General features: G+C 34.0%; 1 protein-coding gene across 6 annotated transcripts in view; it reads left to right on the top strand.

The window, feature by feature from the left end:
• Phkb (phosphorylase kinase regulatory subunit beta) overlaps window positions 1-27,850 on the top strand; it is a 205,941-nt gene that overhangs the window by 80,134 nt on the left and 97,957 nt on the right. For 4 of the 6 annotated variants that reach the window (XM_074056044.1, XM_074056048.1, XM_074056047.1 and 1 more), the window contains 7 exons: window positions 2,176-2,291; window positions 10,323-10,386; window positions 23,239-23,334; window positions 24,801-24,818; window positions 24,911-25,108; window positions 27,192-27,249; window positions 27,720-27,797. In XM_074056044.1, coding sequence (XP_073912145.1) covers window positions 2,176-2,291; window positions 10,323-10,386; window positions 23,239-23,334; window positions 24,801-24,818; window positions 24,911-25,108; window positions 27,192-27,249; window positions 27,720-27,797 — 628 coding nt within the window. The remainder of the gene's footprint in view (window positions 1-2,175; window positions 2,292-10,322; window positions 10,387-23,238; window positions 23,335-24,800; window positions 24,819-24,910; window positions 25,109-27,191; window positions 27,250-27,719; window positions 27,798-27,850) is intronic. The other 2 variants (XM_074056045.1, XM_074056046.1) reach the window with 1 other exon arrangement.

Genomic DNA, 27,850 nt, shown 5'->3' with positions numbered 1-27,850 from the left:
GTTTCACAAATATTCAGAGTACTTTTCTAAAGATATTCGAAAATACTGGGAGAATGTCACAGACAAGATTTGGAACTGACTGTTCTAGCTATTTCAGTTTAGGAAACAAACTATATATACTTTTTACAAAAAAGTGTGTTTCAAAGATACATGCCTTCAAAGCAAGTTAAGACAAATTAGAAATTGGTATGAAGGTAGAAGAAAGGTCTAAAACATTGAATGGATAGTCAAGATTCTAATTAATGACAAAATACCTTAGTTGTTATCTTTTTTCCCCATATTCTCACAGTCTCTTTATTTCCTCAGGCACCCATTTCATATTAAAGAATGGTAGTATTTGTGTGGCATATATAAGAAATTTACATTTTTAATTTATAAAAGTTGCTTATACATAGAAACCTTTCCAACTAGATGTGTGTTCTATTTCAAACTTTTGATTTTTAAAAAGATAATACTAGCTGGGTATGATGATGCAAAGCTGTAATCCCAGCTTTACAGGGTGTGTGGGTAGGAGGATCGAGGTTAGAACCTGCCCCTGGGTGTGGAAAAGCTGATACCATGAATATGGCCAGGCTTCTTGTTTGTTTTTGTGGTGGTGGTGTGTGTGAAATTCAGGGCCTTAGCATGCTAGGTAAGCACTGTACCACAGAGTCATATCTCCATCCCCATGGCCAGGTTTTTAACACAGTCAGGTTTCCCTTTGGGTATATGGACAAAGTAGCAGGGCTAGGGAAACTGGGGAGACCCTCACCAATATTCACAGTAAAAAAAGAAAAGAAAAATACCTAAAGTTTTATGTGAGTATGTACTGCTCCACTCTTGAGTGGAGAGATTGTGAGATAGGTGTGCATTTGTAGAAATCTAGAATTAACTCATACTTTACTATTTTTGTGAGCCTCTAATCCTCTAGTCTTATTTTACTTCACTGAAATAAGTGGGCTCTTCCTGACCCTGAAGCAAATATCTCCGTGGAGAGGAGAATGGAAGACAGGAATTCAAGTGCCCCAGCCATTTATTGATTGTCAAATAATCTCAATAGACTTCTCCCTATCAGCTCTTGATCAGTATGTTTGTTGACTCTGAGCTTAGAGACTTGTTAGAAGCCATATAGAACAAGGAAAAACTGTTTTGAGCATGTGTGATTTCCTCTGTTCTAATTTCTCCAATTCTTTACCATCTGATTTCTTTACCATCTGATTTCTTTCTTCTGGTAATTTATGGAATTTTCTCTTCTACTAGTGGATGCTTCCCCTGGTTTTCTGTGCTAATAATTGTTTCATGCTTAAAACTGTATACGTTGTATTATGTATGTGGGTCCAGGTATGTATACTGCTGCCTCAGAAAGATCTTAAGATGAAGAGTAGATGCACGTATTCATTTTGCCATATTGAACCGGACATGAAGACAAAATTTAAAACTCGGTGGGGCACCACGTATACTGGTACATACCTATAATCCCAGATCTTGTCTCAAAAAACCAAGGGCACTGGTATGTAGCTAAGTGATAGAACACTTGCCTAACAAGTATAAGGCCCTGGGTTCCATCCCCAGCATTGCAAAACAAAACAAAACCAAATATTTGAAATCTTTACACAGAGGAGGTGAGCATTGGTTGGAGGCCACCTCCAACTGTGAACTTTGTGTTTATAACCATAGGGATTCATAGCTATAGAAAAGACAAGAAAGATTAGATTCCAGGAGAATAAATAGATTCAAGACTCCAGGTTGATTTAATATGGGACTGGCACTTGGTAGGATAGAGAAATACTTTTTTAAATCTCCAGAGATGTAACATTTCATATGGACAATTTAGTTTCCAAATATTATCCAGTATGAAAACAAGGTTTTATGTTTTTCTTTCTTCTTAAAATGCACAGTCCTAATAGATAGCAATAGATACATCATTGAAAAATTATAATTGGATCATTGAAAACATTTAAATTTTTTCTATAAGGTATAATATTAATTAGGTTCACACTGCATGTAAGCTTTTTATTTGAAAAAAATCAAGTATAGTAGAGGGCTCACTAATATAATTATCACAATTTCAACATGTTAAAAATATGTTGAGAAGCAAGTATATATTTGAATTTCAAATGGTACCTAGTTATTCATGTCAGAATCTAAAGAGCATGTTATTGCATGTGTCTTTATATTTTGTTCTTTCTCTTTTAGGTCTCTTTTATACAAAACCTTGTATTTTGTGTAGAAAGAGTCTACCGTGTGCCTGACTTTGGTGTCTGGGAAAGAGGAAGCAAATATAATAATGGTAGCACAGAGCTACATTCCAGGTAATTTGCTGATTTCTGAGAGTGGTGTTTGTTGTAGTTGTTGTTTAAGTGTGTGGAATTTGAATATGAATAAAAATCAAAGCATTAGGTTGAAACTGGTTTCTATGTTAATTTTAAACACATGTTTTTTCTTCCTACAATGAAAATAGACTCACTTAAAATTAAAGCATAAGAGTTGCTCTCAGCAGCATAAACAGAAACTGGAAAGGACCAGGGCCTCCTATCCTCCCAAGGTGTCATTGCATGCATTTCAACTTTCACCTTAATCCACACTTTGGCTTTTTTGCTAAACCAAGTCTTTTCTTTTTTCCTCTTTGGAATTACATTATTTGAAATACCAAATGCATTAAAATTTCCAAGCAGTTGTATATGCATTGGATGTAAAACTCCTTTCCATTTTACAGAGCTAATTGTTATCCTAACCACTGATTTTATACTCTTCAATAAAATTTAATGTTCAGTGTTTTTGTAAGAGCTGTGATCCACATGGTGAGATATAGTGTAGTATGTTTGAATAATCAACAGTAGCTGATGACTGAAGTTAGTAATGTATTTACTAATTAGTGTTAGTGTCAAAGATTAGCTTTAGTGACTGATTCCATCTTTTATATATCTTAGTTTTATGCCCAGGAGGTCACCATTTTTTTTTTTAAGTCTAGCAAGGATTTATTAGACTAATCTGGATCATGTAGGGAAAAGTAAAAAAGGGAAAGAGGTGTACCTCCTGCTTGATATGCGGGAGATGTGAGCAGAGAAGCTCAAAATGTCAATTCTTGTCCTGGGTGCATTTATGTCTTCTGAGCTGAGGATGTTCCCATTTGAATCCTTATCTAGGTCATATTACCTAGCAAAATGATTATTTTGGTAAATTCTCAAGCATGAAAAAATGGGTTTAGGGTGGGTCTATTATCCAAAAACATGGAGAACAGGGGCTCAGAATGAGTTTTATAATTACTCAAAACATGGATCCAAAACATAGGGACAATAAGTATAATATTTATGGAGTTCCTTTCTGGTTGAAGAATGACAGAAGAATCCATTCATCAATCATACTCTTTTATTTTCCTGTCTTCCCTACTAGTTTAAGAAGTTTGCAACTTAACATCAAAAAGAAGGAAGGGTAATGGGGGGAAGGCCTGCTCTTCTCAGTGATTTTCAGCTTAACTTCTTGGTTCTGTTCTAATTCCTGAATTTGGGATATATATACACAACATCCAAGTATAAGATTTTAAAGGAAAAAATCACAGAAACATTAGGGGAAGGTAAAGTCTCTTATCAACCTAAGTGTTTTTGTTTTTGCTGTAAGGACTCAGGAGAAATAAGTTTTATTTTTAAAATGTGCATCCAAGAAGTATGTCGTTAGATGTGACAGTATGTAACTGTTTTGAAAAAATAGACACAAATGGAAGAATTTTACTCAACTATTTGAATAGGAACTCCTGATACCATAGTCTGTCTTTTAACTACATATAGAATGAAAGGCTAAATCTGGAATTCCTGGGATCAGGATGTTAATAGTAAATCTTTTAAGTTTTTGAAAAGCTTCCTGTTGTTTCCTAGACTACTGCAGGTTTGCAGTCTGGTCCTTGCATTGCCTCATAAAGGGGCATAGCTACTAACCCTAAGCCGGAGATCCTCTTTTCTTTTAAATAACTCCTTGAGTATGGACTACAAAAAAGAAAAAAAATGCTTGGAATCAGTAGAGATAGTAGTCATTTAAAAAATATATCTATTTAATTAAATAGAAGACTTTTGTCAAAAATCTGAGTTTGCCTTTTGGTTTTTTTTTTTATTCATTATTCATATGTGCATATATTGTTTGGATCATTTCTCCCCCCTGCCCCTTGTGAGTTTGCCTTTTGTCATAGTGCTTGGAATGGCTTTAGTGTCAGTAAACCATGTGTAGGAAACTTTTCTCCATAATCTCTCAACCTTAGTTACTTTCAAAAGGGTTAGCACAACTGACTCAACTCAAAATCCTCTTGAAAGTCAACTTTTAACTTAAAAACAAAAAAAAAAAATGGAACTTAATAAGTCCCATCCATGTTGCACTAAAATATGTTGAACTAAATTTTATCACTAGAGGTAAATTCTGATTACTGAGACTTAAATGAAGAGAAATAGCCTATAAAACAGTTCAGAAGAATCTACAACTGTATATTTTTTTGATAGAAGAACTAATCACATATAACAAATTAAAATAATATAAAATATTTAGTAAAATAAAAACAGGCCCAAGAATCCTACCTATGTAACCTTTCAGCATGTAAGCTTCCTCATCTTTATGCTTGATCTTAGCCAAAAGACAAAAGAGGTGATGAGAGTTTCCTCATCTTTAAAATAAAGATAAGAGTATTTATTATTTTATAGAACTGTTGCAATAATTTAGTTTATATATTTGTATATATTTGAATACCTGTCATTAGTAATAACTAGAATACTAATGTAATCACACATTTAAAAACATCTTATAACAAAGATTAAAATAAAAAGGACTGTGTGATTGATCCTAGTAAACTAATATACAAACCTTTTTCTATAGTTTTTATGATTTATGTGAAGCATTTTGACATATAGAGCAAAATAGTAGCAATCAGTAAAGAATTCCATGAAATAGAGAAAAAATTAGTAGGAAAGCTAAACAAATTCTGGCAGGTACTAAAAAGAGTAAGATAATTACATATTCTAGCCATCTGTCAAATTAAGTTCTCAACAATCCAGACTCAGTTAAATTATAGAAAGAGTACATCCTTTATGAAGAATAAAATTGGTCAGTTCTATGTACTGAAAATAACAAATTATAAGAAAGAAGTAGATCTGATATGATTTTAAATTTTGTTCCTTTTTAATATATTTGTCCCTCCCTTGTTTTTTAATAAGCATTTAAGAATATACTGTGCTATTCCACTGCTATTATTTGTAGTATGCAATATTTGGACCAGAAGTTTTTCTGTTATAAAACCTATAACACATTCAGAAAGAACTTTGAATAAATGTTATCTCGAACCTTAGAAAGTGAGGGTCTTGGATGGTCCATAGTGGGAAAAATGGAGGCTCCAACTTATTTTCCTGTAATTCAGGTGCCAGTCTTTAAGTTGAAACATTAGATTTTATTTCAAGGCTTGGAAATCATTAAGATGTTCCTTGCTAGCTTTTGTATGCAAAATTAATCTTAATTGTAGCAGGCCAATTTTGTTCAAATGAATAGGAAATAAAGTTAGGTTTGGATAATGGCTTTTATACATTTAACATTGATCTTCTCATTGTTCATGGTACAACATTTTATAATTTCCCAAAAGAACTTGATCACTTTCTTTTCAATAACTCGTGAACTCATGTCTCCATAAGCCTGTGTTGGATGTGTCACCACCTCTGGTGACAGAAGTATGCATTTGAAATTGCAGAACTGAGCTCCATAGTGCTCATGGACACAGTGATGGCATTTTGATGGCATCTTTCTGCTCCTAGACCTGCTTAGTGGGATCTAGAGCAGCCAGGGACCATGTCACAACTCTTTTTACTGCTAACATAGGATACCCTTAAATTATCCAAGGTTAGTTGGGTGTGTTCATTATTGCTGAGTGAAATATCCTGGCTAGATTTTTAGGCTTTTCTCATAATTTCATATGGCTTTGAATTTGTATGTACAGGTACTCTTCAATTTAGATGGGGTTGCTTCCTGATACTCATTGTAGGTTGAAGGTATCATAAGTCAAAAATGCATTTAATCTACCTAACTCACTGAGCATCATAGCAACACAGCACGCTGTGGAGTTTCAGCTGTTCATCTTTATTAGCATATGGCTGACTGGGGGCTATGACTTCTTACTACTGCCCCACATCACAGGAGAGTATCATACTACATACTTCTCTCCTGGGAGAAGATCAAAATATGAAGTATAATTTCTACTGAATGCCTATTATTTTTGCACCATTGTAAAGTCAAAAGAAAAATCATTAAGTCAAATCATCATACCTTAGAAACAGTTTGTAGTAATAGTTGCTATAAGTACTTCTCTTTGCCTTATGACTTTCTCCGATCCTCCTCTTCTATTTTGAGACTATATAGTCCTCCTTAGCAAAAGGCAGAGAGAGAACAAAGCACAATTTGACTGTTGCCTTGGTACTCACTGAGGCCTTGGCTAAAGTGACTGGCTCCTTCTTCCCTTGCCACACTGGGTACTACACTCTTAAATTGCATTCTGTGTTCAAGATTCCTGTCCCAGAGCCACTAAAATGCACACTCACATTATACTGAACTCACAGGCTCCCTTTTCAGCATCCATGCCTAGCAGTCCTTTCCTAGTTGCACGAACAGTTATAGAATATGTATTTAAGACAGGCCTGGAACATAAGTGCTTTTTATATAGGAAGAATCTAAACTTTAGAAGATTTTATGCTTTTTTTCCCACTTAAATTACACATTTCAGTAAGTGGTAGAGCCAGAACTGAATTCCAAGTCGTTAGCCTCCAAATGCAAAGATGTTTTTTAAAGCTTTAAAAAATTTTTTCTTGATGTGGCTCTGTGGTATGGAATTTGCCTAGCATGCTCAATGCTTGGGTTTGATCCCCTGCTGGGGGGAGGGGACACTTTTCTAAAGTTACCAAAAAAATAGGATATAAACTTTTTAAAACTGTGACCAGTAATGTTATCTTTATTTCCTAATCAGTATGGCTTGATTCAGCTTAATGCTTTGGTCAAATATTTCTTGATCTAGCCTGTTTTCAAACCCAGGTTTGCTGATATTGCTTATGTCCAAACTTGAATTATTTAGTATTTCTTAGATAGGCCCCAAATGCTTTTCTGTGCAATACTCTTCCACTTATTTAACACCAGTTTAGCCCTAGCCTCACCCTCACCCTTTCCAGGGCTTCAGTAAAATAGTTTATTGCTCTAAACTCACTGTGATTCTCTTGAAATGTTTCCTAAGCAAGTTTTGATTTTTCTGTTGATTTGACTTTTCTCAAGAAACATGCCCATTTCACTTTCTTCTAGGATATCTGGAATTATGTCAGATAATGTTCTTACTTTCTATTGTTCAGTCTATTTTGGTTAATGCCCTCATATTTTTAATCGTATAATATTCGGTTTAATTACATTTTCCTCCATAAATCATTTTGGTACCTATTTATTGTAGCACTAATTCTTACCTATATATCCAAGTAATCTTCTCAGCCTCTCCAAGTTTAATGCAAGTATTTTAATCTTTAAATTTTTCTCTTCTCATTAGTGTAAGGATATTCCTGCTCCTTGGAGCTTCTTTGCTTTGGTGAAGAAACAAGTTTTTCCTATATTGTGAATTGAATCCTAAATCCTAATGTTGATTTTTTTTTACTACTAACAATCAAAAAGGACAGCTGTACTTAATAATTTAGTAATATGAATATGTGCCCAAGTGGAAAAAACAGTTTATGAAACATTAACTCCTATATAGAACTTTTTATTCAACAATATCATTTCCTCTTTTCTTTGCTAAGTCTTATGTTTGCAATATAAAGATGATATTATAGTAAGAGTCAAAAATCTGATTTTTAATTTCTTAAAACCATTTTATGTTCTATTCTCTTGGTTATTGTAATAAAGAAAACCACCACTAAAATATTAGGTTTGTAGCAATCATAGTACCACTTAACTCAGTCTGATACACTTTTATTCACCATTTTACTCCATATAGTGCTTATTATTTCAGGTAACCAATTAGTGTTCTTAAGTCGTTTTGATGTTCCAGTCATTGTACTAAGACAGAGGCTTCTGTCCATCCATTCTGCTTCATTTTATGTATTTTTTTCCATTCTGAACAATTTACAACCATCCATTAAAACCATAGTACTATAAGGTCCTATTCTTCTAGGAAGTGTAATTGGAAGCAGGAGATTGTGAATTTAGTTTTCATGGCTGCCATTTACTTTTGTCGATTTCCTGATGAGTTATAAATTACCTAGTCTAAACTCCATCAATGTTTCTAGAAAGTTTTAATTTATGTAACAAATCATTTTATTGCAAACCATCTTCCAAGCAAATATTGCTGTATTTTAGCCCCCTCAACTTAATGTTAGAATAAAAGATGTTATGGTGTCACTTTGCAAGAGTCAAATCACCTAGTATTAATATTTTCAGTACCTAGTAATAGAATTAAGTTTTCTGAGAATGTCTTGTGCCATCAAAATATTTAATTCTTACAATGGTATGTATTGTATTTGCCAGTAAAATGTAATATCACACTAGGAATGTATTTGGGTTTCCAGATAGCTTGCTGTTTCCAGATATTTAAGTGAGCAGTAAACAATAATTGAACATATGTATGAATTTATAGTAAGTCTAATTATTTAACCAGTTGTATTGGGAAAGAAAGTTAAAATGTAAAGAATTCAATAAATATTTACTTCGGTTCTTGCTCAGTGTTTGTTTCGTTGGTTTTTTGTGATAGTATATTTAGAAGACAGTTTCCAAATTCATCCATAGCCTCCACCTTCTTCTCTTTCTCTTTCTCCTGCTTCTGCTTCTTTCTTCTTCCTTCTCCTCCTCCTCCTTCATCTTCTTCACCTTCATCTCCTTCCTTGTCTTCATTTTCAGCTTCATCTCTATATTGCATATGGATAGCTCTCTATAGATCAAAGGAATAGAATTAACAGTCCAGAAATAAACCCATATGGTTAATTCATTTTGATAGAAGTCAAAAGAGACAGTTCAGTTAAAAGTAATTTTTTTTAGCATATCTTGCTGGGACAACAGGAAGCTCACATGCAGACCTATAGATTTGGACCCTTGCCTCACACCATAAACAAAAAATAACTTGTAAGACCTAAAACTATACAATTCAGAGATCAAAACATAGTTGAAAATCATTGTGACCTCGGATTATGCAATGATTTCTTAGATGTGACATCTAAAACAGGCATCACAAAAGAAGGTTTGTACAGGTTTTTTTGTTTTTGTTTTTGTGGTATTGGGGCTTGAACTCAGGGCCTTCACCTTGAGCCACTCCACCAACCCTATTTTTGTGAAGGGTTTTTTGAGATAGGGTCTCGCAGAACTATTTTGCCCAGGGTGGCTTGGAACCACGATCCCTTTGATCACTGCCTCCTGAGTAGCTAGGATATGGGCATGAGCCACTGGCGCCTGGCTGAAAACTGACATTTCTAACAAGTTTCAGATGATACTGCTGCTCCTGCTACTCTGTAGACCATAGTTTGATAGTCACTGCTTTGGAGAAATACTGCATTATTTACAGATAATTAATTTTTAATGATATTAATTACTTAATGCAGTTGCTTTGAGTAAAACAAAAATTTCAATAAGTAAAATAAACTGGACATTAGATCTGAAACATTTTAAGGTAGATATTAATAAAAACAATGTTGCATTTTTAATGAAATGGGTCTTCCCATTTACCAGCACTATTGTATGTGATATTTGAGAGTCCAAAGGAGCAGGATAGTGAGGGAACTAATATTCACTTTATCACAAAGAGAAGAATAGAGGAAAGAATTAGAGGTATATAGTGATCAGTTATTTAGTGATCATAAAATAATGCCTCTTTTATTGGAAACTAGAAAAAGAATATTATATTAAACCACACTCTGTAACAAGTGTATGAAATACAAAATCTTTTTTAAGACTTAGAATTGACATCGAAAAGCTCTATTACATTGATCTGAACTACATTGATGCCCAACTTGGTAAGCACTGCACATATCAACATAATACGCCTTTGTCTAAAATTCATCTTTTTTTCCTGAGTTAGTGAATAGAAATGAAACTGGAATTAAAACTACTCTTATCTATGGTATGGCTCATAATCTACATCAAGGTGAACCTAGAAGTATCTTCCCCAGATGATCACTAACTATAAAAAAGAAGAAAAGTTAAAATAGTGAAATGTCAGAAAGGACTCTTACACATTGTTCTCTTATGGAAGCTGTTATAAGTGTTAATGAAGAAATTTACTTATGAATCTTTATCACATAATGGTTCTTATTTTGTAGCCGTATATTTCAGAGTAATGAAGTATTTTTTTTTCTCTCTTTTAGCTCTGTTGGCTTAGCAAAGGCAGCTCTAGAAGCAATTAATGGATTCAACCTTTTTGGCAACCAGGTAAAAAACAATCAGAAGTTTTTAGTTATTGGAATTGACTGTTTGTAATAGTTATTCATTACCAAAATCATTTTCCTATAATTAATATCTGTCTGAAATTTATGTAGCAGCCCATGCTTGAACAACTTGTTCTTTGAAAATGATTTCCAATTAAATTTTGGTTTTCTCACTGAAAATCATTTCTTAATTAAAAAAATCTTATAAATAATTCTGATTTTTGCTTCAATAACTTCCCTCAAATTCTCTTCCTCGTTTTTTAGGGGTTTTTAATATTCCTGGTATTATATATTTTCCATGTCAGTTCTTATGTGGGCTTCAGTTGAATGTATATGTCATGCAGAGGAGAATTAGTATAATGTGTACAACCAGAGAATGGGAAGTTTTGATTCTACTTTCACCCTCAACTACCTGTAATCATATGTATAAAATCACATTTTCTTAAGATCTTTAACCAGTTTTTGCATCAAAAGAAACTAATCAACTGACCATAGTTTGAGTTGCCAGTGGATCAGAATAAAATTTAAGAATAAAGGTTATTACTAGTCTGTATCAAAACGTATGGCAAGTGTGAGACCCTGAGTTTAAATCCTAATACTGCCCCCCCACCGGAAAAAAAAATAAGACAGTTTTCTTAGCAATTTTCATAAATTCCTGAAATGACAAGGCCATATAAAATCTCCAACTGATACTGTAATTAACACTAAGCTATTAAAATGCTAAGTCAGTGGAGATGCATTTTAGGAAGTTACACAGATCTGAAAAAAGTGATATGATTTTTGTTATGACAGTTAACACTAGTATATCTCTAGATACTTAAACTTAAAAAAGTCTCAAGTGATAATACAACTGCACTTCTTCCCCTTCCTATAGATACCAATTCTTCTTACTCCAACTTCCTCTGGAGGATGGGCTCTAGTTATATCTAGCATAAGAGAAATGGCTACAACATTTAAAGGAGAGTGCCCCCACTTCTGAGTTCCCAAGAGGTGACCCTTGTTGGAATTAATAATCCTCCAGTGTCAAAACAGACACACAAGAGACAGAAAATCTTGACAAGGCAATTTCTCTTGATCAAGAAGGTGCAAGCATGTGCTCACTCCCACTAAGCAAACACACAGCATAAAATGGCTGACCGTGGCTCCTCCTTATATCTCTGACACAGTCATACCTGCCCCTCACCTGGGATTTGTCCAGGTCAGAGGTTCACAATCTCCCTCCATTGGCTAAAAGACTTGGAGGATGGGTTAGGGCATATAGTTTGAGGGCAATGGAGTTGTATGGGAATCTGGAAGAAAAAGCAAGGACCCTTTAAACATGCAAGTCATCTAAGATGGTGACCTGAGGAATTTTTAAATAATCTAAGAGGGTAACAAATACTTTCATAGAAAAGATCATTTTTCTTATACCCTGGATCACCCACTTGGCACACTCCTGGATGGATAGATGGATAAATAGATGGATAAAACATGGCATTAAAGAATGGCATATTAGGAGTGAGGAAACAAGCATATAGTTATGCTCTTTACCTAAGTATCACCTTCTTTGTTTAGAAAAAAGGAAGAGATATTGATAATAAGATGTTTTATGTAAATAAGAGTGAACTTAGTTAGCAGAGTGCATGGCAAAGATATAATCCCATAAATGAAGTAATATCAGACAAGGGAAATGAAAAGATTGACAGTCCTCTAGAGAGTTTCTCAAGGAGACTAATGGCAGTCATGGATTAATCAGATGGGTGCAATCTGATGAAAATTTCAGCAAAATAAAGTAAGATACAAAATCAACATAGGAAAATCAGCAGCTTTTCTTTTTACCAATAATGAGCAAGCTAAGAAAGAAATCAGGAAAATGCTAACGAGTTATTTCCTTGTTTCCTCTTCTTTCCCTCAGTTTTTGTTCCCACTGAAAACTTTCCCACCAAGCCAACCAATGAATTCAGTTTGCATAATCCTGATTTACATCTGTTATCCCGAATTAATTTTTAATAGTGTCACATTACTGGTTTGGAGATGAATTAGTTGGTCACCCTACTATGGTTAACAGTGATAAAAAGTGGTCAATTTTCAGTCTTATTTGACTTCTTGACTTTATTGGACAAATGATTATTCCCTCCTTCTTCCTTTAGTTTCTGATTTAATCTGCTCTCCTTTTTCAAAGACCTTCCTCTTCAGTTTCCTTTGTTGGATACTATTAAGATTTGTCATACTGATGTCTCCCGGATTTAACTATTTTATGCTTCTCACTCTCACACTCATATATCCAGCCCTGCCTTCTCTCCTGAACTTCTGACTAGGCTGTTTAACTGCCTAAGAAGCATCTTTATTTTAATGTTTAATAGGCACTCCAAATTCAAAATTTCCAAAACCAAACTCCCAGTTTCCACCCATACTACCTCTATACAGCTAAATATCTACACTGATATCCTCTATTATGCTGGGTAACATTATCAGTCAGTTACTCAGGTCCATAACTGAAGCATGATTTTTAACTCTTTTTTGTATTATACTAATTTGTTTGTAAGCTAAATTTACTGATTATACCAGTATATTATCTGTGGTAAAATCTCTTCTACTGCCAACATGGTAGTATGAGCTATAGTTATTCTGCTTGACTATTAAAGTAACTGAACTGATCCCTTTCTATTCCTATCTTGCCCTCCTACAGTTTGTTCTCCACACAACAGTGTTTCCTCTTTAAACACAACTCAAGTTTTAATGTCCTTCTGTATCTCAGTACCTCCATGGGTTTGGCTTGTTCTTATTTTTCTAAGAGCTATACATGCATCATTAGGATATTTATTTGAAATCTGTCTGATTTAAGAAATCAGTATAAGTGCTCAAAGCTGGAACTTTCTTCTTAGCACTGCCTTTGCTGTGTCCCAAAGGTACTGGTAAGTAGTTTTTTCATTTTATTACAGGAATTTTTTGTTTTCCTTCCTTATTTCTTTAGTAACCCACTGCATTCAAAAGTGAGTTGGTCAGTCTCCAATGTTAAAATATTTTCTAAAGTATTTCTTGGTAGTGATTTCTAGTTTTAATGCATTTTGATCTGACATGACACAGGAAGTTATTTCCGTTTTCATGTGTTTGTTAAGACTTGATTTATGTCTATTTTGGACAAAGTTCCATGGATTGCTGAGAAGAATGTATATTCTACAGCTGTTGGGTGGAATATTCTGTAGGTGTCCCTTAAGTCCATTTGATTGAGAGTGTCAAATATTTCTCAAGCTTCCTCGTTGATTTTTTTTGGTCTGGAGGGCCTATCTATTGATGAGAATGAGGTATTAAATTCACCCACTACTCGTCCTGGCTTTTGAGCTTTGTTTGCTTTGAAAATGTTTTCTCATCCTTTAACTTTAAGCTTGTGTTTGTCAGTGAGGCAGGTTTCTTGTAGGCAACAAATGATTCAGTCCTACTTTTTAATCTAGTCTGCCAGTCTATGTCTTTTGATCGGAGAATTGAGGTTATTAAAAGTCTGAGTTAATATCAAAAGGTATGTAGTAATTACTGACCTTTTTTAATTTATGCAGTGTTTAATTTTTCCCTATTCATCTTTGCTTATTCACTCATCTGGTGAGCATATTTTCATGGTTGTGTCTATTTTCCTCTTCTGTGTGTAGGATATTTTTGAATATCTTGGCAGTGCTGGTTTAGTAATCATGAATCACCTTTGTTTTGGTTTTTGTTTGTTTGTTTTTAATCATGGTAGATTTTTATTTCTTCATTTAGGAATATAGCTTCTCTTGATACAATAATCTAGGTTGTCAGTTATTTTCTCTCTGAGCTTGAAATACATTGTTCCTTGCCCTCCTTGCTTTTAATGTTTCTGTTGGGAAACTTGCATTTATTTTGATGTGCTTGCCTTTATAGGTGATTTTGCAGTTTTGCCTTGCAGATTTCAATATTCATTTCTTGTTCTGTATATTTAATATTTTAACTATAGTATAAGGTGGGGAGATTCTGTTCTGGTCTTGTTTGTTTTAAGTCCTACAGGCCTCCTATAGTTAGATGGGCATTTCTTTCACCAGATTGTGGAAATTTTCTATTACTTCATTATGTTTCCTATGCCTTTAGCTATGAACTCATTTCCTTCTATGCCCAAGATTCATGGGTTTGGTCTTATAATAGTGTCCCAGGGTCTTGCATATTTTGTTTACCTTTCTTTATTCTTTTATCTTCATCTTCATCTGATTTTTCTGTTGACTGTACCTTGCCTTCAAGTCTTAACATTCTATTTGAGTCAGTCTACTAGAGGGGCTTTGAATTCACTTTTTTATTTAACTTATAGAGCTTTTTCATGTCCAGAATTTCCATTTGATTCTTTTCTAGATTTCAATATCTTTATTGAATTCCCCTTTCATGTCTTGCATTGTCTTCCTTATTTCATCCACTTCTTTATTTGTATCCTCTATGAATTCATTGAGGTGCGTATGTATGTCCTCTTTACTTGATCATTCTTTTGAGTTCAGTATTTGAGATTTTTTTGTGCTTATTGGCTTAGATATCATGTTTCCTTATTTTTTCATGATCTTGTGTTTAGGCATTGAGGTTTGCTCATCTGAAGTCAAGTTGTTAGTTAGGGGTTTTAATCACCTAAAGTCTTGCAGGTAAACTGTTTCCTATGTTCTGGCAAGACTGGGCGGTGGCAAGGTTCATGTGCCATTTCTCACCATTGGCACGGGTTATAACTTAGCATTAACAAGTTCACCAATTCACAACCAAGCCAAATATTTACTTGAAGTAAAAAATAATTGGCAACATCATCTACACCCCAATCATATTATATATGAAAAGGACTAGCTTTCATATAGTACACCAGTGGGTTAAAAAGTTATTTATGAAGGATTTTTAAATTAGGTAGTAAAACTAAGGTGGCTGAGGGAAAGAAGAATGAAGATGGGGAGAAGGAAGTGAATGATGTGCAGAAATACAGTTTAATTATTGTGGACCCAAAAGCAGTAATAAAGATCAGGGCAGAAATTAATGAAATTTAGACTGAAAGAACAATAAAATCAATAAATGAAACAAGAAGTTGGTTTTTTTTTAAAGATAAGCAAGATTGATAAACTTTTAGACAGACTAACCATAGTAAAGAGGGTGAGGAACTCAATAAAAAGAATTAGGCATGAGAAAGGGTATATTGCCAAAATGTCAATTAAATCCAGAGTATCATTAAGGAATACTTCAAAACCCTATATTCTAATAGACTGGAAAATCTAGAAGAAATAGATAAATTTTTAGATGCATTTGACCTACTAAAATTGAGCCAAGAGATTCAATAACACATTAAAAAGATTATTCACCATAATTGGTTTGGTTTCATTCAGAGATGCAAAGATTGTTCAACATACACAAATCAACTAATATAATACAGCACATAACAGAATCAAGGAAAAACTAGCAGGATCATCTCAATAGATGAAGAAAAATAATTTGACAAAATTGAACATCTCTTCATGATTAAACCTTTAACAAACTAGAACTAGAAAAAATATGCTGCAGGGAGAAATGACCCAAACATTGTATGCACATATGAATGAAATAAAAAATATGCTGCAACATAATAAAGGCTATATATGATAAACCCCTAGCCAAAGTCATCCTAAATGAGGAAAAAAGAAACCATTTCCTCTATAATCAGGAATAAGACATGGTTGTCCACTTTCCCCACTTTTATTTAATATAGTGCTTCAGTTCTTAGCACAGTACAGAAAGAGAAAGAAATAAAAAGGACATAAACAGGAAAGGAAGAAGTCAAATTATTCCTATTTGCAGGTGATCTAATCTTCTACTTCAGACACTCTAAAGACTCCACCAAAAAGTCTTAGATCTTATAAACACTCAGGAAAGTAGTAGGATACAAAATCAGCACACACACACACACACACACACACACACACACACACACACGGTAACTTTTCCATATACCAATAATAAACAGGCTAGGAATGAAATCAAGAAAACAATTTCATTCACAGTAGGCTTCAAAAACTTAAATACCTAGACATAAACCTAACTAAGTGAAAGATCTTTATAGTGAAGACTATAAAATGTTGAAGTAGAAACTGAAGAAGATAGAACTAGAAGATGGAAAGACCTCCCATGTTCATGAAATGACAGAATTAATACTGTGAATATGTCTGTCCTACTGAAAGCAATCTATAGATTCCATTGCGATGCCATCAAAATTCCACTGTTATTTTTCACAGAAATAGAAAAAAGTCAATTCTAAAATTCATTTGGAACCCCAGACAGTTCTGAACAGCAAGAGCAATCCTGAAAAAAAAGAGCAATGCTGGAGGTATCACAATACCTGACTTCAAATTATATTATAGACCCATAGTAACAAAACAGCGTGTTACTAGCACAAAAACAGACAAGTATATCAATGAAATATTCTACTTAGTAGGATAGAATATTCAGAAATAATCCCACACAGCTACTGCTGTCTGATATTTGATGAAGGCACCAAAAACCTACTTTGGAGAAAAGACAGTCTTTTCAACAAATGATTCTGAAAAATCTGTATATGCACACATGAAAGGCTGAAACTAGATCCCTATTTTTCATCCTATACAAAAAATAATTCAAAATGGATCAAAGGTCTTCATTTAAGACCTGAAACTTTGAAACTGCTAGAAGAAAACATAGGGAAAACCCTGAAAAATATAGACAGAGGTAATGTTTTTATCTAACTCCAGTCAAAATGGTTGTAATCCAGAAAATATACAAATGTTGATGCAGTTACAGGGGAAAAAAGGAACTTTCATATACTGTTGGTGGGAATGTGAATTAATGCATCCATTATGGAAATAATTTTGGGAATTCCTCAGGAAACTAAATGTAGAGCTACCTGCTATAGATCTTGATGTTATGCTTCTGGGCTTATATCCAAAGGAGAAAGCCAATGTACCATAGAGATGCCTGTGCACATGTTTATCATAGCACTATTCACAAGAGCCAAGATAAGGAAACAGCCTATGTACCCATCATCCAATGAATAAAGAAAATGTGTGTATGCATATATATGTATACATGTGTATGTATGTGTGTGCATACAACCATAAAGAAGAAAGAAATTATATCATTTGCTGGAAGATGGATGGAACTGATGATCATTACGTTAAATGAAATAAGCCAGAATGAGAAAGATAAATTGTACATTTTCTCTTACGACCTTTAAAAAAATGACATGATTATAAATTGGGAACTGTTTGAGAGTCAAGCAGTGGGAGGGTGGTGAATGGAGAAAGTTATGGGGAGATGAATATGATTGAAGTACTTTCTATGCATGTATTAAAGTAGAATAATGAACCTCTTTAAAGATTTTTTTTTTAATAGGGTAGAGGGAAGATAAAAAAGTAATGTTGGGATTGAATTTGATTGAAGTACATTGTATGCATGTATGGAAATAACACAGTGAAAACCCTTTGTACAATTAATATATCCTAATTTTAAAATCAGACTGATATAGCAGCAATCTAGAAAGGTACAGATCTTGCTAAACTGCCTTCTACCACACAGTGGGTTGAATGGAGTTCAGTGTCCTTAGTTTGTCTATGATGGAATAGGGGCCAACTTTTTTACTGCAATCATGTCATTTCCTATAGCTGAGTGTTAGTGCATATTGCCTACATGTTTGTATGTGCTCTTTTACTACATATACACACATATATACATAGGCACCTCTCCTAACTACATGGCTTTCAAGGCTTTACTTTTCCCAAGAAACTTTCATAGATAGTTTAGCTATAATTCTAAAACAATTGAATTGCTTTACTTGGCACTCTGATTCTCAGTTACAAATATCACGAATATTGTTCCTCAGCCAGTTTCTTAATCTTGACCTCACACTGGAATCATCTGAGAAATTTTAAAAATAATACTGATGTCTGGACTACTCCCCAATGAGTTCTCATATGACTGGTCTAGAAGGAGACCTTAGCATTGAGATTTTTCAAAACTCCTTCAGAATTACAAAGTACAGCTAGAATAAAAACAACCACTCTAACCACAGTTAATTTTTGACCTTGTTTAACCTTGTCTGTTTCTATCATAACTGCACCAAGTGTTTACTAAATTGAGATAGAAGTATGCACAAATAATGTCTATGCCTTTAGCTACATGAATAATATATGTTGCAAATATAGCCTCTTCCATCTTCTATTGTTACTTGATAGCTGGGTGCCCATGACTCATGCCTGTAGTACTAGCTACTCTGGAGGCTGAGTTTCAGGAAGATCAAGGTTCAAAGCCAGCCCCAGGCAAATAGCTCAAGAGACGCTATCTTGAAAATCCCCAACATGAAAAAGGGCTGATGGAGTGGCTCACATGGTAGAGTGCCTGCCTAGCAAGCATGAGACCTTGAGTTCAAACCCAAGTGCCACCAAAAAAAGGAAAAAAAATGGTATTGTCAGTGTCCTAGTTTTATAAATTCCTTTTCATCTTTTCTTCTGATGAGGAGTACTATAGAAACCTGACCAAAAATTTTAATATTCCTATCTCTACAACAGTTAATAATATGCCTGTTTAATAATAGTACATTTAAATGTCATGTTATCTCTAGAGTGTTTAATCATTTTGTGTCATTCCTTGTACTTAAAAGAATAGTGGTTTCATTAAAAATCATTGAGAAGAACTTCTGTAAATATTTTATTCAAGCACAAACCCCAAGAAACCTCAAGATTTGTGGGATTTCAGATAAAATGGGTATTAGCAGTTATTTCCAAAGACTGTTGGTATAGTGTTTTGGATGATCTGATGCCCAACAGTAGTAGTAGCAGGATCAAATGGTATTTCTATTTCTAATTTTTTGAGGACCCTCTGTCCTGATTTCCATCGTGGCTACACTAATTTACCTTCCAACCAACAGTGTATGAGGGTGCTTTTTTCCCAGTTGGATGTATTCTTTATAGTTGGAAACTATGTTTTCTTTGAAAACCCTTAAGCCACTTTCTGCTTAATAAATATTTGAACTTCTAAAGTAGGTGTCTACTTTAAAAACAGTGTAAAAGACTTTCCTTTTGACTTTTTGTGCTTTAGTATATTAAGTGAAACAAGTGTTAATTTTATGGGTAGCTGTTGGGAAGAAAAAACATTTAGCTTTGGTAGTGATTAATATGTGTTTCTATACTTTCTGTTTTTCTATAATTACTTTGCTTATTATTCAAGAAAAAACCCTGTTTAATTCTTCACACAAACTATTTCAAAACTTATTTTGTTTGGGACACCACCTAAAAATAAAACGATTAGTTTATAATAAAGACCAATTTGTGATAGCCAATTTAGAAACATAAGTAATCCTCCATAAGGGAATCACATATCTCATTAAGGTCTCAAATATATTCTATATAACTATAAGTAACAAATGTATGTAAATGTTACTTATTTAAGTAATAGTTGACAGTACTTAAAGTATAATACTTAAATAAATCAAGTTACATTATCAAATGTCATGAACATAGTAAGCAACAGTTTTGTGATTTCTAGGTTTGAGTCTCATCTCTGCTTCTCTGTGACCCTAAGAATTAATGCTTAGGTTCATCTTCCTCTGTACTTGCGAGATTTCTAACAGTATTCAAACACCATTTTCTTTAAAGGAGAAAAGCTTGGATTGTTAGAACTTCTAGAAACAGCTGTTGGATCAGGAGCAAAAGTTGGTTATTTACACATCTTTTGCCACTACAGCCATGGTGCAGAGGTGGAATTCCCATCAGTAAATATCCTTTCTGAAGAGTACTGTTCTACTGATATAAGAGGCAGTCTAATACTGAATCATGAAAAGAAATCTCATAATTGTAGTTTTATGGTTTGGTTGTGCTTCCAAATAAGAGTAGAAAAGCCAGGCATGATGGCTCACGCCTGTAATCCTAGCTACTTAGACGACTGAGGTGAGGATCACAGTTTGAGGACAGCCCAGGTATAAAGCTCCCAACCAGTTGCTGGGCATGATGGCATACATCCGTCATCACTGCTATAGCAACAGCATAAAATAGGACCGCAGTCCAGGCCAGCCTGGACAAAAATGAGACCTTATCTCCAAATTAGAGAGCAAAAAGGGCTGGAGGTTTGGCTCATGCAATAGAGTGCCTACCTAGTAACCTTAAAGTCCTGGGTTCAAACTCCAGTACAGAGGGAGGAAGGGAGAGAGGGAACAGGAACAGAGAAATCCATTTTGTTTTAGTTTTTTATTCTGGATGAGGGCAGCAAGTAACTCAGGCTAAAAGAAATGGTTACAGTGAAGGGAAGAGAAGCCCAGACAATCCTTCAAATCACTTCACTTTTAATTGAGATCATTATCTGCCAAGTATTTATTCTGGTCATGAGGACTCGGGGGAGAGGTGAATTTGTCAGTATTGAATTCATGTCCCCATGACAGGATCAGGCAGAATCGTCTAGTTCATTTACTAAAATAAAAACAATTACACAGTCTCAGTTGGAGAGTAAAATTCAGTTGTAAAATATGCTGTTTGGTTGGGCCAGTATATCATATGACAGTTGTGATGATTTTAGGAAATAGAAGATATAAATCAAATATCCAAATTTAATCAGATACTCTAAAGTGACATGTATATATAAAACACTCTTTTGTATGCTTGTCTTTGATTGAGGAAGTCAGCATACTGACAATGAGCTGAGACCAAAATCCTGAAAGTGATGGCAAGAGTAAATTGCTCATGCTATGTAGTGTTCAAAGCAATGCAGACGTCTAGTTTTTGAAATTTGCAGGCCTAAAATTAATGTGTCTAATGATTTAAAGTAGGTGATAATTAATTTCATGTGTGGGCTCTCCTTTACCACTTCTTTAAAGACTAGCTTTGGAATGGGATGATTTTACCATTCTCAAAACTTGGATCATCATACCTAAAGTATGGTAACAATAGAGTTCACTAGCCTTCCATCTCAGAGTTAAATATGCGAACATTGTGAGATTATTTTTCTCTTTGGGCACATATCTTAAAGGATAGCAGAGGAAAACTGAGACCTGAGCAAATAATTGCTGAATTTAGATAAGTAAGCCATTTATTTGTGGCCAGAAAATAGAAGTTGGTTGTTCACATCATCAAATAATGGAGAGAATTGCCAAATTTGCTGTTTCATTTCATTATTTCTAAACTATCCAATTAAGATTATATCTTTAAAAATTTAATTCCAGGCAGACAGTTTGGCATGAAATTAACTCTATTAAGTATTGGCCTAAAGATAAATTATAGCTTCTATTATTTGTATATCATAGTCTCCTAACATATTATACCCATTTATTTTCCTATTGTTTTGTTCTAACTGTTCTACTTTTGCTTTTGTTCTAATTATGACAAAATCGACATCCTAGCTTTGGTCCTCACATTTTCCAGTTTTGCTGGGAACTTAGTATAATTATTATTCTTCCATCTAAGCCACTTGCATAGTATGTAGTCATGTATTTCCATGTGCAGTTTTTTTGTGTATTTAATAATTGTCTTGTTCAGGACTGTCTATCAACTGAGAGTCAAGTTCAACTATGTTTTTCTAAAAGCAGAGTGCACAGTACTCTGCTTTTTGCAGAATTTGGCATGAATCTGGTTGTTGAGAGACAGACTTACTCATTCCCTATTCATTTGTTATTTCACTTGTGGTAGTTAAAGATTTTTAAAAATGATGTTCTGAATGAGAAACCATTCTATGTTACAAGCTAATACGCATGTATGAACATGGGTTACCAGGAAGAATATACATCTAGTAAGTCTGATATTTAGAGCTGGGTTCTGGTGCTACTAGATATGTGAAGTTTCAATCCAGGTGATTGATTCAAGGTATTTTAGTTTTGGGGTGAGTGCATCTTTGAAGCTGGTGAGGATTAAGATGCAATTTAGAATGATACTGAAACAACATGAGTTGTATATTTCTGGGTTTTCCCCCACATATTTTTGAGTATATCCTTGTTATGGAAGAAGTTTTTGTATTCTAATTTTTTCTGTTTGATTTTAAATATTTAGCTTTCCAGTAAAGGAAAGGAGTACATTAAATGGCTAAATGGCAAAAATTGCGTTAATGTCTTAGAAGACCAATTGACACTTCCTGTTATGCCTGTCTTTTTATTCAAGGTTTTTGTTCTTACTTGAAATACACACACACACACACACACACATACATACATACATACATATGTACAGGTGGTACTGGGGTTTGAACTCAGGGACTTGAGCTTGCCAGGCAAGTACTCTACCACTTGAGCCATGCCTCTGGCATGATTTGTTTTAGTGTGTGAAATTATATAACCTAGTGATGGGTTTTTGTGTCAGACTTGATTTTATATACTTACTGTTTAACTAAGGCCTAGTACACTTTTCAATTAAGTGGGGATAATATCTGCATATGGTTATTTAATGTGATAAACCATGAGAATACAGTTCCTGATTCATAGTGAAAAATAGCTAGTGTTACTTATATTATTTTGATTTAAGATAAATATTTCTATAGCCATAATTCTAGATCATATCTAAATTTGTTTAATCATATAATAAGCATTCTTTGTGAGGAATGAGCAATTCAGATTTTATGAATCCAAATTATTTATTGCTTTATTCCTTGTCATGTTAGCTAAAATATTTATATCTTCATAAAAATATTGCAATTTGTTGATTTCCTTGTAAAGTCAATATATGCATAAGAAACAAGTGAAAATAACAATTTATGATTATGTGATTAATATGTTCATTACAAGAAATAGAAAAATATTTTTTAAAGAAAATTAAGATCTTTAGAAATCCCATACTTTAATGCAATCATTATTAGTGTCTTTGTGAAATGTCTCACAGTAAGAATACCAAGTGGTTTACAATTCCTTGAAATGTGTTTCTTTTTCTCTTTCCAGGGCTGTTCTTGGTCAGTTATATTTGTGGATCTCGATGCTCACAATCGCAACAGGCAAACTTTGTGTTCACTGTTACCCAGAGAATCAAGATCGCATGTGAGATGTTTTTACAATAAAACAAAATGAACCATCACTTACGATTTTTATATAGTGTTCCCTTCTTTTCCAAGAAAACACTCTACAATATTAGAGGTCATCCATAAGTATAAAAAGACATGATAGATATTGTGCCTCTGGAAGTCTTAAGAAGTAAACAGCTGTGCACAAAGATGTTTTTCCCTTTGAGTCTTTTGTAGAACAATAGAAAATAGATAGTATTTCTCTTTGGGGGAGGTAGCAGTTTAAACCAAATGAATCTTTTTTTGTCACAGAATATTAGAAAAATTCCATTTCAGCTTAGCACCATGGTATATACCTGAAGTCCCACCACTCAGGAGGCTGAGGTGGGAAGATCACTTTAGCCCAAGAGTCTTGGACCAGCCTGTGGAATATAGTGAGAGATCCAGTATCCAATAAAAAAGGAAAGTTAAATACATTTCTTTTGAATACAATTTTCTTTAATGTTTCATTTTTTCTCATTTGATTCGCTTTTTTCTTCAGTGAACTTTTGTGTTATTTTATGTATCTGATTGCACATTTTTCTAGGGATTATTTGTGGTTCTGTTCTTTAAAAATATCCAAAGTAGAATAATTTTTGACCAGTTAAAAATAATTGATATAGGTATTATAAGATTATGATCAAGGAAAAACATCACAAGTATTCTCTCATTGAATGCTATACAGTCCATTTAGTCTACCATTCATATGCATCTTAGGTTAACACCATTCAGATACATATGTTTCTACATATTTTATACACATAAATGATATTTTTATTTTTCAATGATTGATATCCTAATTTCTATGAACATGTTTCTATATCAGTAAATTTCTAAAATATAAATTTTAATTGCTTCTGCAGTATAAATTTTAGTAGTTACTAATTTACTCAACTAATTGTTAGGTTGTTTCTCTTTTTTCACTATTAAAGGTAAATTGTTATGGTAAACTAAATTGTGATAATTATTAGGAACTAAAATATATTGGGGCAGGGGACAGTACTGGGGTTTGGAGTCAGGGCTTTGCACTTGCTAGGCAGGTGTTCTATGCCTTGAACCATAACTCTAGCCCTTTTTGCTGTGGTTATTTTGGAGCTAGGATCTCATTTTTTTTTTTGCTGAGGCAGGACTGGACCATGACCCTCCTATTTTAAGCTTCCCACCTCTGGGATAATAGGTGAGTGCCACCACAGCCAGCTTTTTTTCTGATAAGATGGGTTCTCAGAACTTTCTTGCCCGGTTTGGCCTGGAACCACAATCCTTCAATCTCAACCCCTCAGATAGCTCGGATTACTGGCATGAGCTACTGGTGCCCAGCAGCCATTTAATTTTTATATGTAGCTTTATTTTAAAGTTTGAGCACATTGTTGAACTTTGAAAATTGTCTTTACTAATAAACTTTTATCTCTTCTATCATGTTCTCTGAAACATGCCCTACAAACATCTCTGTCCCTTGGAATACAGCAAGCTCACTGTCAGTGGGTAACCTTTTTAACTTTTATCTCCATGATCCACCTTGGGCTGTGTTAAACATATCACTGCAGATTTACAAACTTTTTTCTTACTGACCCTAGAACACAGATGCTGCCCTGCTCCCATGCATCACTTATCCTGCATTTGCCCTGGATGATGAAGTTCTGTTCAGCCAGACACTTGATAAAGTCATTAGAAAATTAAAAGGAAAATATGGCTTTAAGCGTTTCTTGAGAGATGGGTATAGAACATCATTGGAAGATCCCAACAGACGCTACTACAAACCAGCTGAAATTAAGGTACCAAAAAATATTCTACATTAGCAGCAATAAGAGAGGTCAAAAGTGATTCAGGGGTCTAACTTCTTAGATTTGAGTTCCAGCTCTGCCACTTCATAGATGTATGGTGTCTGGCAAGTTAATTAACCTCTGTGTTTAATATTATTCATTGGTAAAATAATGGTAGTATCTATACCATGAGGTTCTCATAAGGATTAAATGAGTTAATGTATAAAATATGCTTAGAATGGTGCTTGATACATAGCTCAATAAATGTTAACTTTTATTACCATGAGGTCTTCTGCTCATAGTAGGCCACATCAATTCATTGATTGCACAGTTTTTTATCTCATTTTCACCTTTTGCCTACTTGTCTTACATAATATCAAGGTTCTGTTTGTGATATAGTTTTTACTCTATTGGTAAATGTTCTCATTAAAACCATGTTCCTTCTCTTCTTCCTCATTTAAATTTCATTTAGATACTTCTCTATTTAGTTTTTAAATAGTTTAAATTTCAAATACACAGAATTGGGTTTAATCCCTAGTACCACAAAGAAAAAAAAATCACACATATCTAACAGTACTTCCAGGTATATACTAGCTGCTTTAATACTTCCCAAAAAAGTAATCATCCATGCACATTACTAAAGACTTTGCTTTAGTGAAGCAATTAGAAATTTTATTTTGTAAACATGCTCTTAACTTTGACATACTAATGAAGACATGCAATGTCTCTATTTATTTGTGTCTTTAAAAATGTCCAGGCAATGTTAGATCTTTTTCATTCTTGGGATTCTCACTGAGTTTCTTCTCTGGTAAAAGAATGTATGTTTCTTCTTTCTTCTCATCTTCCCCACTTCTGCCTTTCCTTTGTTTTGTTTCCCCAGTTTAAATCACTTTCTTTTCCTCAACATAAATACATTGATGGTCATTATTTAAGAAGCAACACAAATCCTATTCCTATCTGCCTCCCATCCTTTTTCCTCTTTGTAGCCACCCTTGTGGAAGGAAAGTCTATACTTGGTGTACAGGCCTTATTTGCCTGTCACTCACCCAGGGCCCTTATAATCTGGATCTTCTCTCACCATGCCCAGTAGCTGTGCTGACTTCCTTCATTTCTGATCACTAGGTAGATGCTTTTCTGACCTTATTTCACTGAACCTTTCCTTGAAATTTGTGTGTCTTAACAGAGTCATCTCACTTAGAACATTCTTCTTTTGCTGTGACCCCATTCTTTTCCTGATTCTCTACTTACTTCTCTTATTGTACTTCTTACAGGTTCCTATTCTTCACCTATAATCCATCTTCAGCCTAATTTTGCTTTTCATTTAACTCATGTTCTGACAGCTGTCATTGCTAATAATAATTGCTATCCCTAACTCAGAACTCTCCCCACAAATGCACTATCCATGTATGCAGCTGCCTTTTGGACAGCTCCACTTAGATGTCCTACAGTCTGTCTTTATCCATCTCCCACCTCCTCTGTCACACCCCGAGCCTGAGTCATTCTAGCTCCTCATTCCTACTCATCCACCTTTGTTAGTCACAAAAGATGGCAGAATTTTAGCCTCTTTAGAAATCATAAAATTATGTCTCTTTCCCTCTATTATTCTGAGGCTTAAGATAGTGGTCTATTATCTGGGGCAGTTTTGTTCTCCAGGGGACATTTGACAATATCTGCAGACATTTTGGGCTGTCTCTTGGATAGGTGCTACTGGCATCATGGGAGACTCAGATATTTCATTCCCTGTGTTCCTGATATACCATTTACTACACTGTAGTTGCTTATTTATGTGCCATCCTCTACAATGAGCTATGAGCCTTTTAAGAGCAGGTTATCCATCTTTTGTCTTCATAGCTCTGTGTCTAGTTGGTGCTAGGTATTAATACATGCTTAGTAAATATTTGCTGAATGCCTGCTGTTTAATGGGTTGAGTCAATGAGCTTTTGAATAAGAGCCTGAGAATTGTTTTGCAGAACAATGAAATTACTTACAAAATCAGTTCCAACTTTATTACTATAAATAAATCTTTTACATATAGCCTAAATATAGTTGCCCTAATTCATAAGTGGAAGATTTAATGTTTTATTTTCTGTTTTAGCTATTTGATGGCATCGAATGTGAATTTCCCATCTTTTTCCTTTACATGATGATTGACGGTAAGTGAGCTTTTTCCTAAAATTTAAGCTATAGGAGTTGTGGTTTGAAGAATAGAAATGAAATATGACTCCTTTCAAGTAGCAAATAGACTATACTTCAATGATGTTAACAACTCTGCATTTTAAATGCTGTTCTACTTTCTAAGTGAATTGTTAAATCATTGAAAGATTTTTAAAAATGATTCTAATGTAATTCATATTTACAAAAAGTTATAGAATTATGAATACTATAATTATAACATTGAATGTAACATGTAGGCTTAAGCATAGGTAAATTTCAATTAAAATTCAGTTTTCAGTTCTAAATGCTAACATGACTTTCTAAAATCAGTTTTTTAAAAAATTATCACATACATTTGTGTTAACTTTCTCAGTTTTATTACATAAAATTACAAGGGCTAGTAGATTTTTCTAAGGCAAAACTTTTGTGACGCTTATTGAGTACAAAGCTATTGGATTTTGTGTTTTAGGAGTCTTTAGAGGCAATCCCAAACAAGTAAAGGAATATCAAGATCTTTTGACTCCAGTACTTCATCAGACCATGGAAGGTAGAGTTGCTTTTTCAGTGTTTCCTTAATGATCATTTGAAATGTATAAATGA

This window comes from Castor canadensis, chromosome 15 (genome assembly GCF_047511655.1).
Source record: "Castor canadensis chromosome 15, mCasCan1.hap1v2, whole genome shotgun sequence".
NCBI lineage: Eukaryota > Metazoa > Chordata > Mammalia > Rodentia > Castoridae > Castor > Castor canadensis.
Note: the sequence above shows the minus strand (reverse complement) of the source record. Positions and strands in the feature narration are given on the sequence as shown.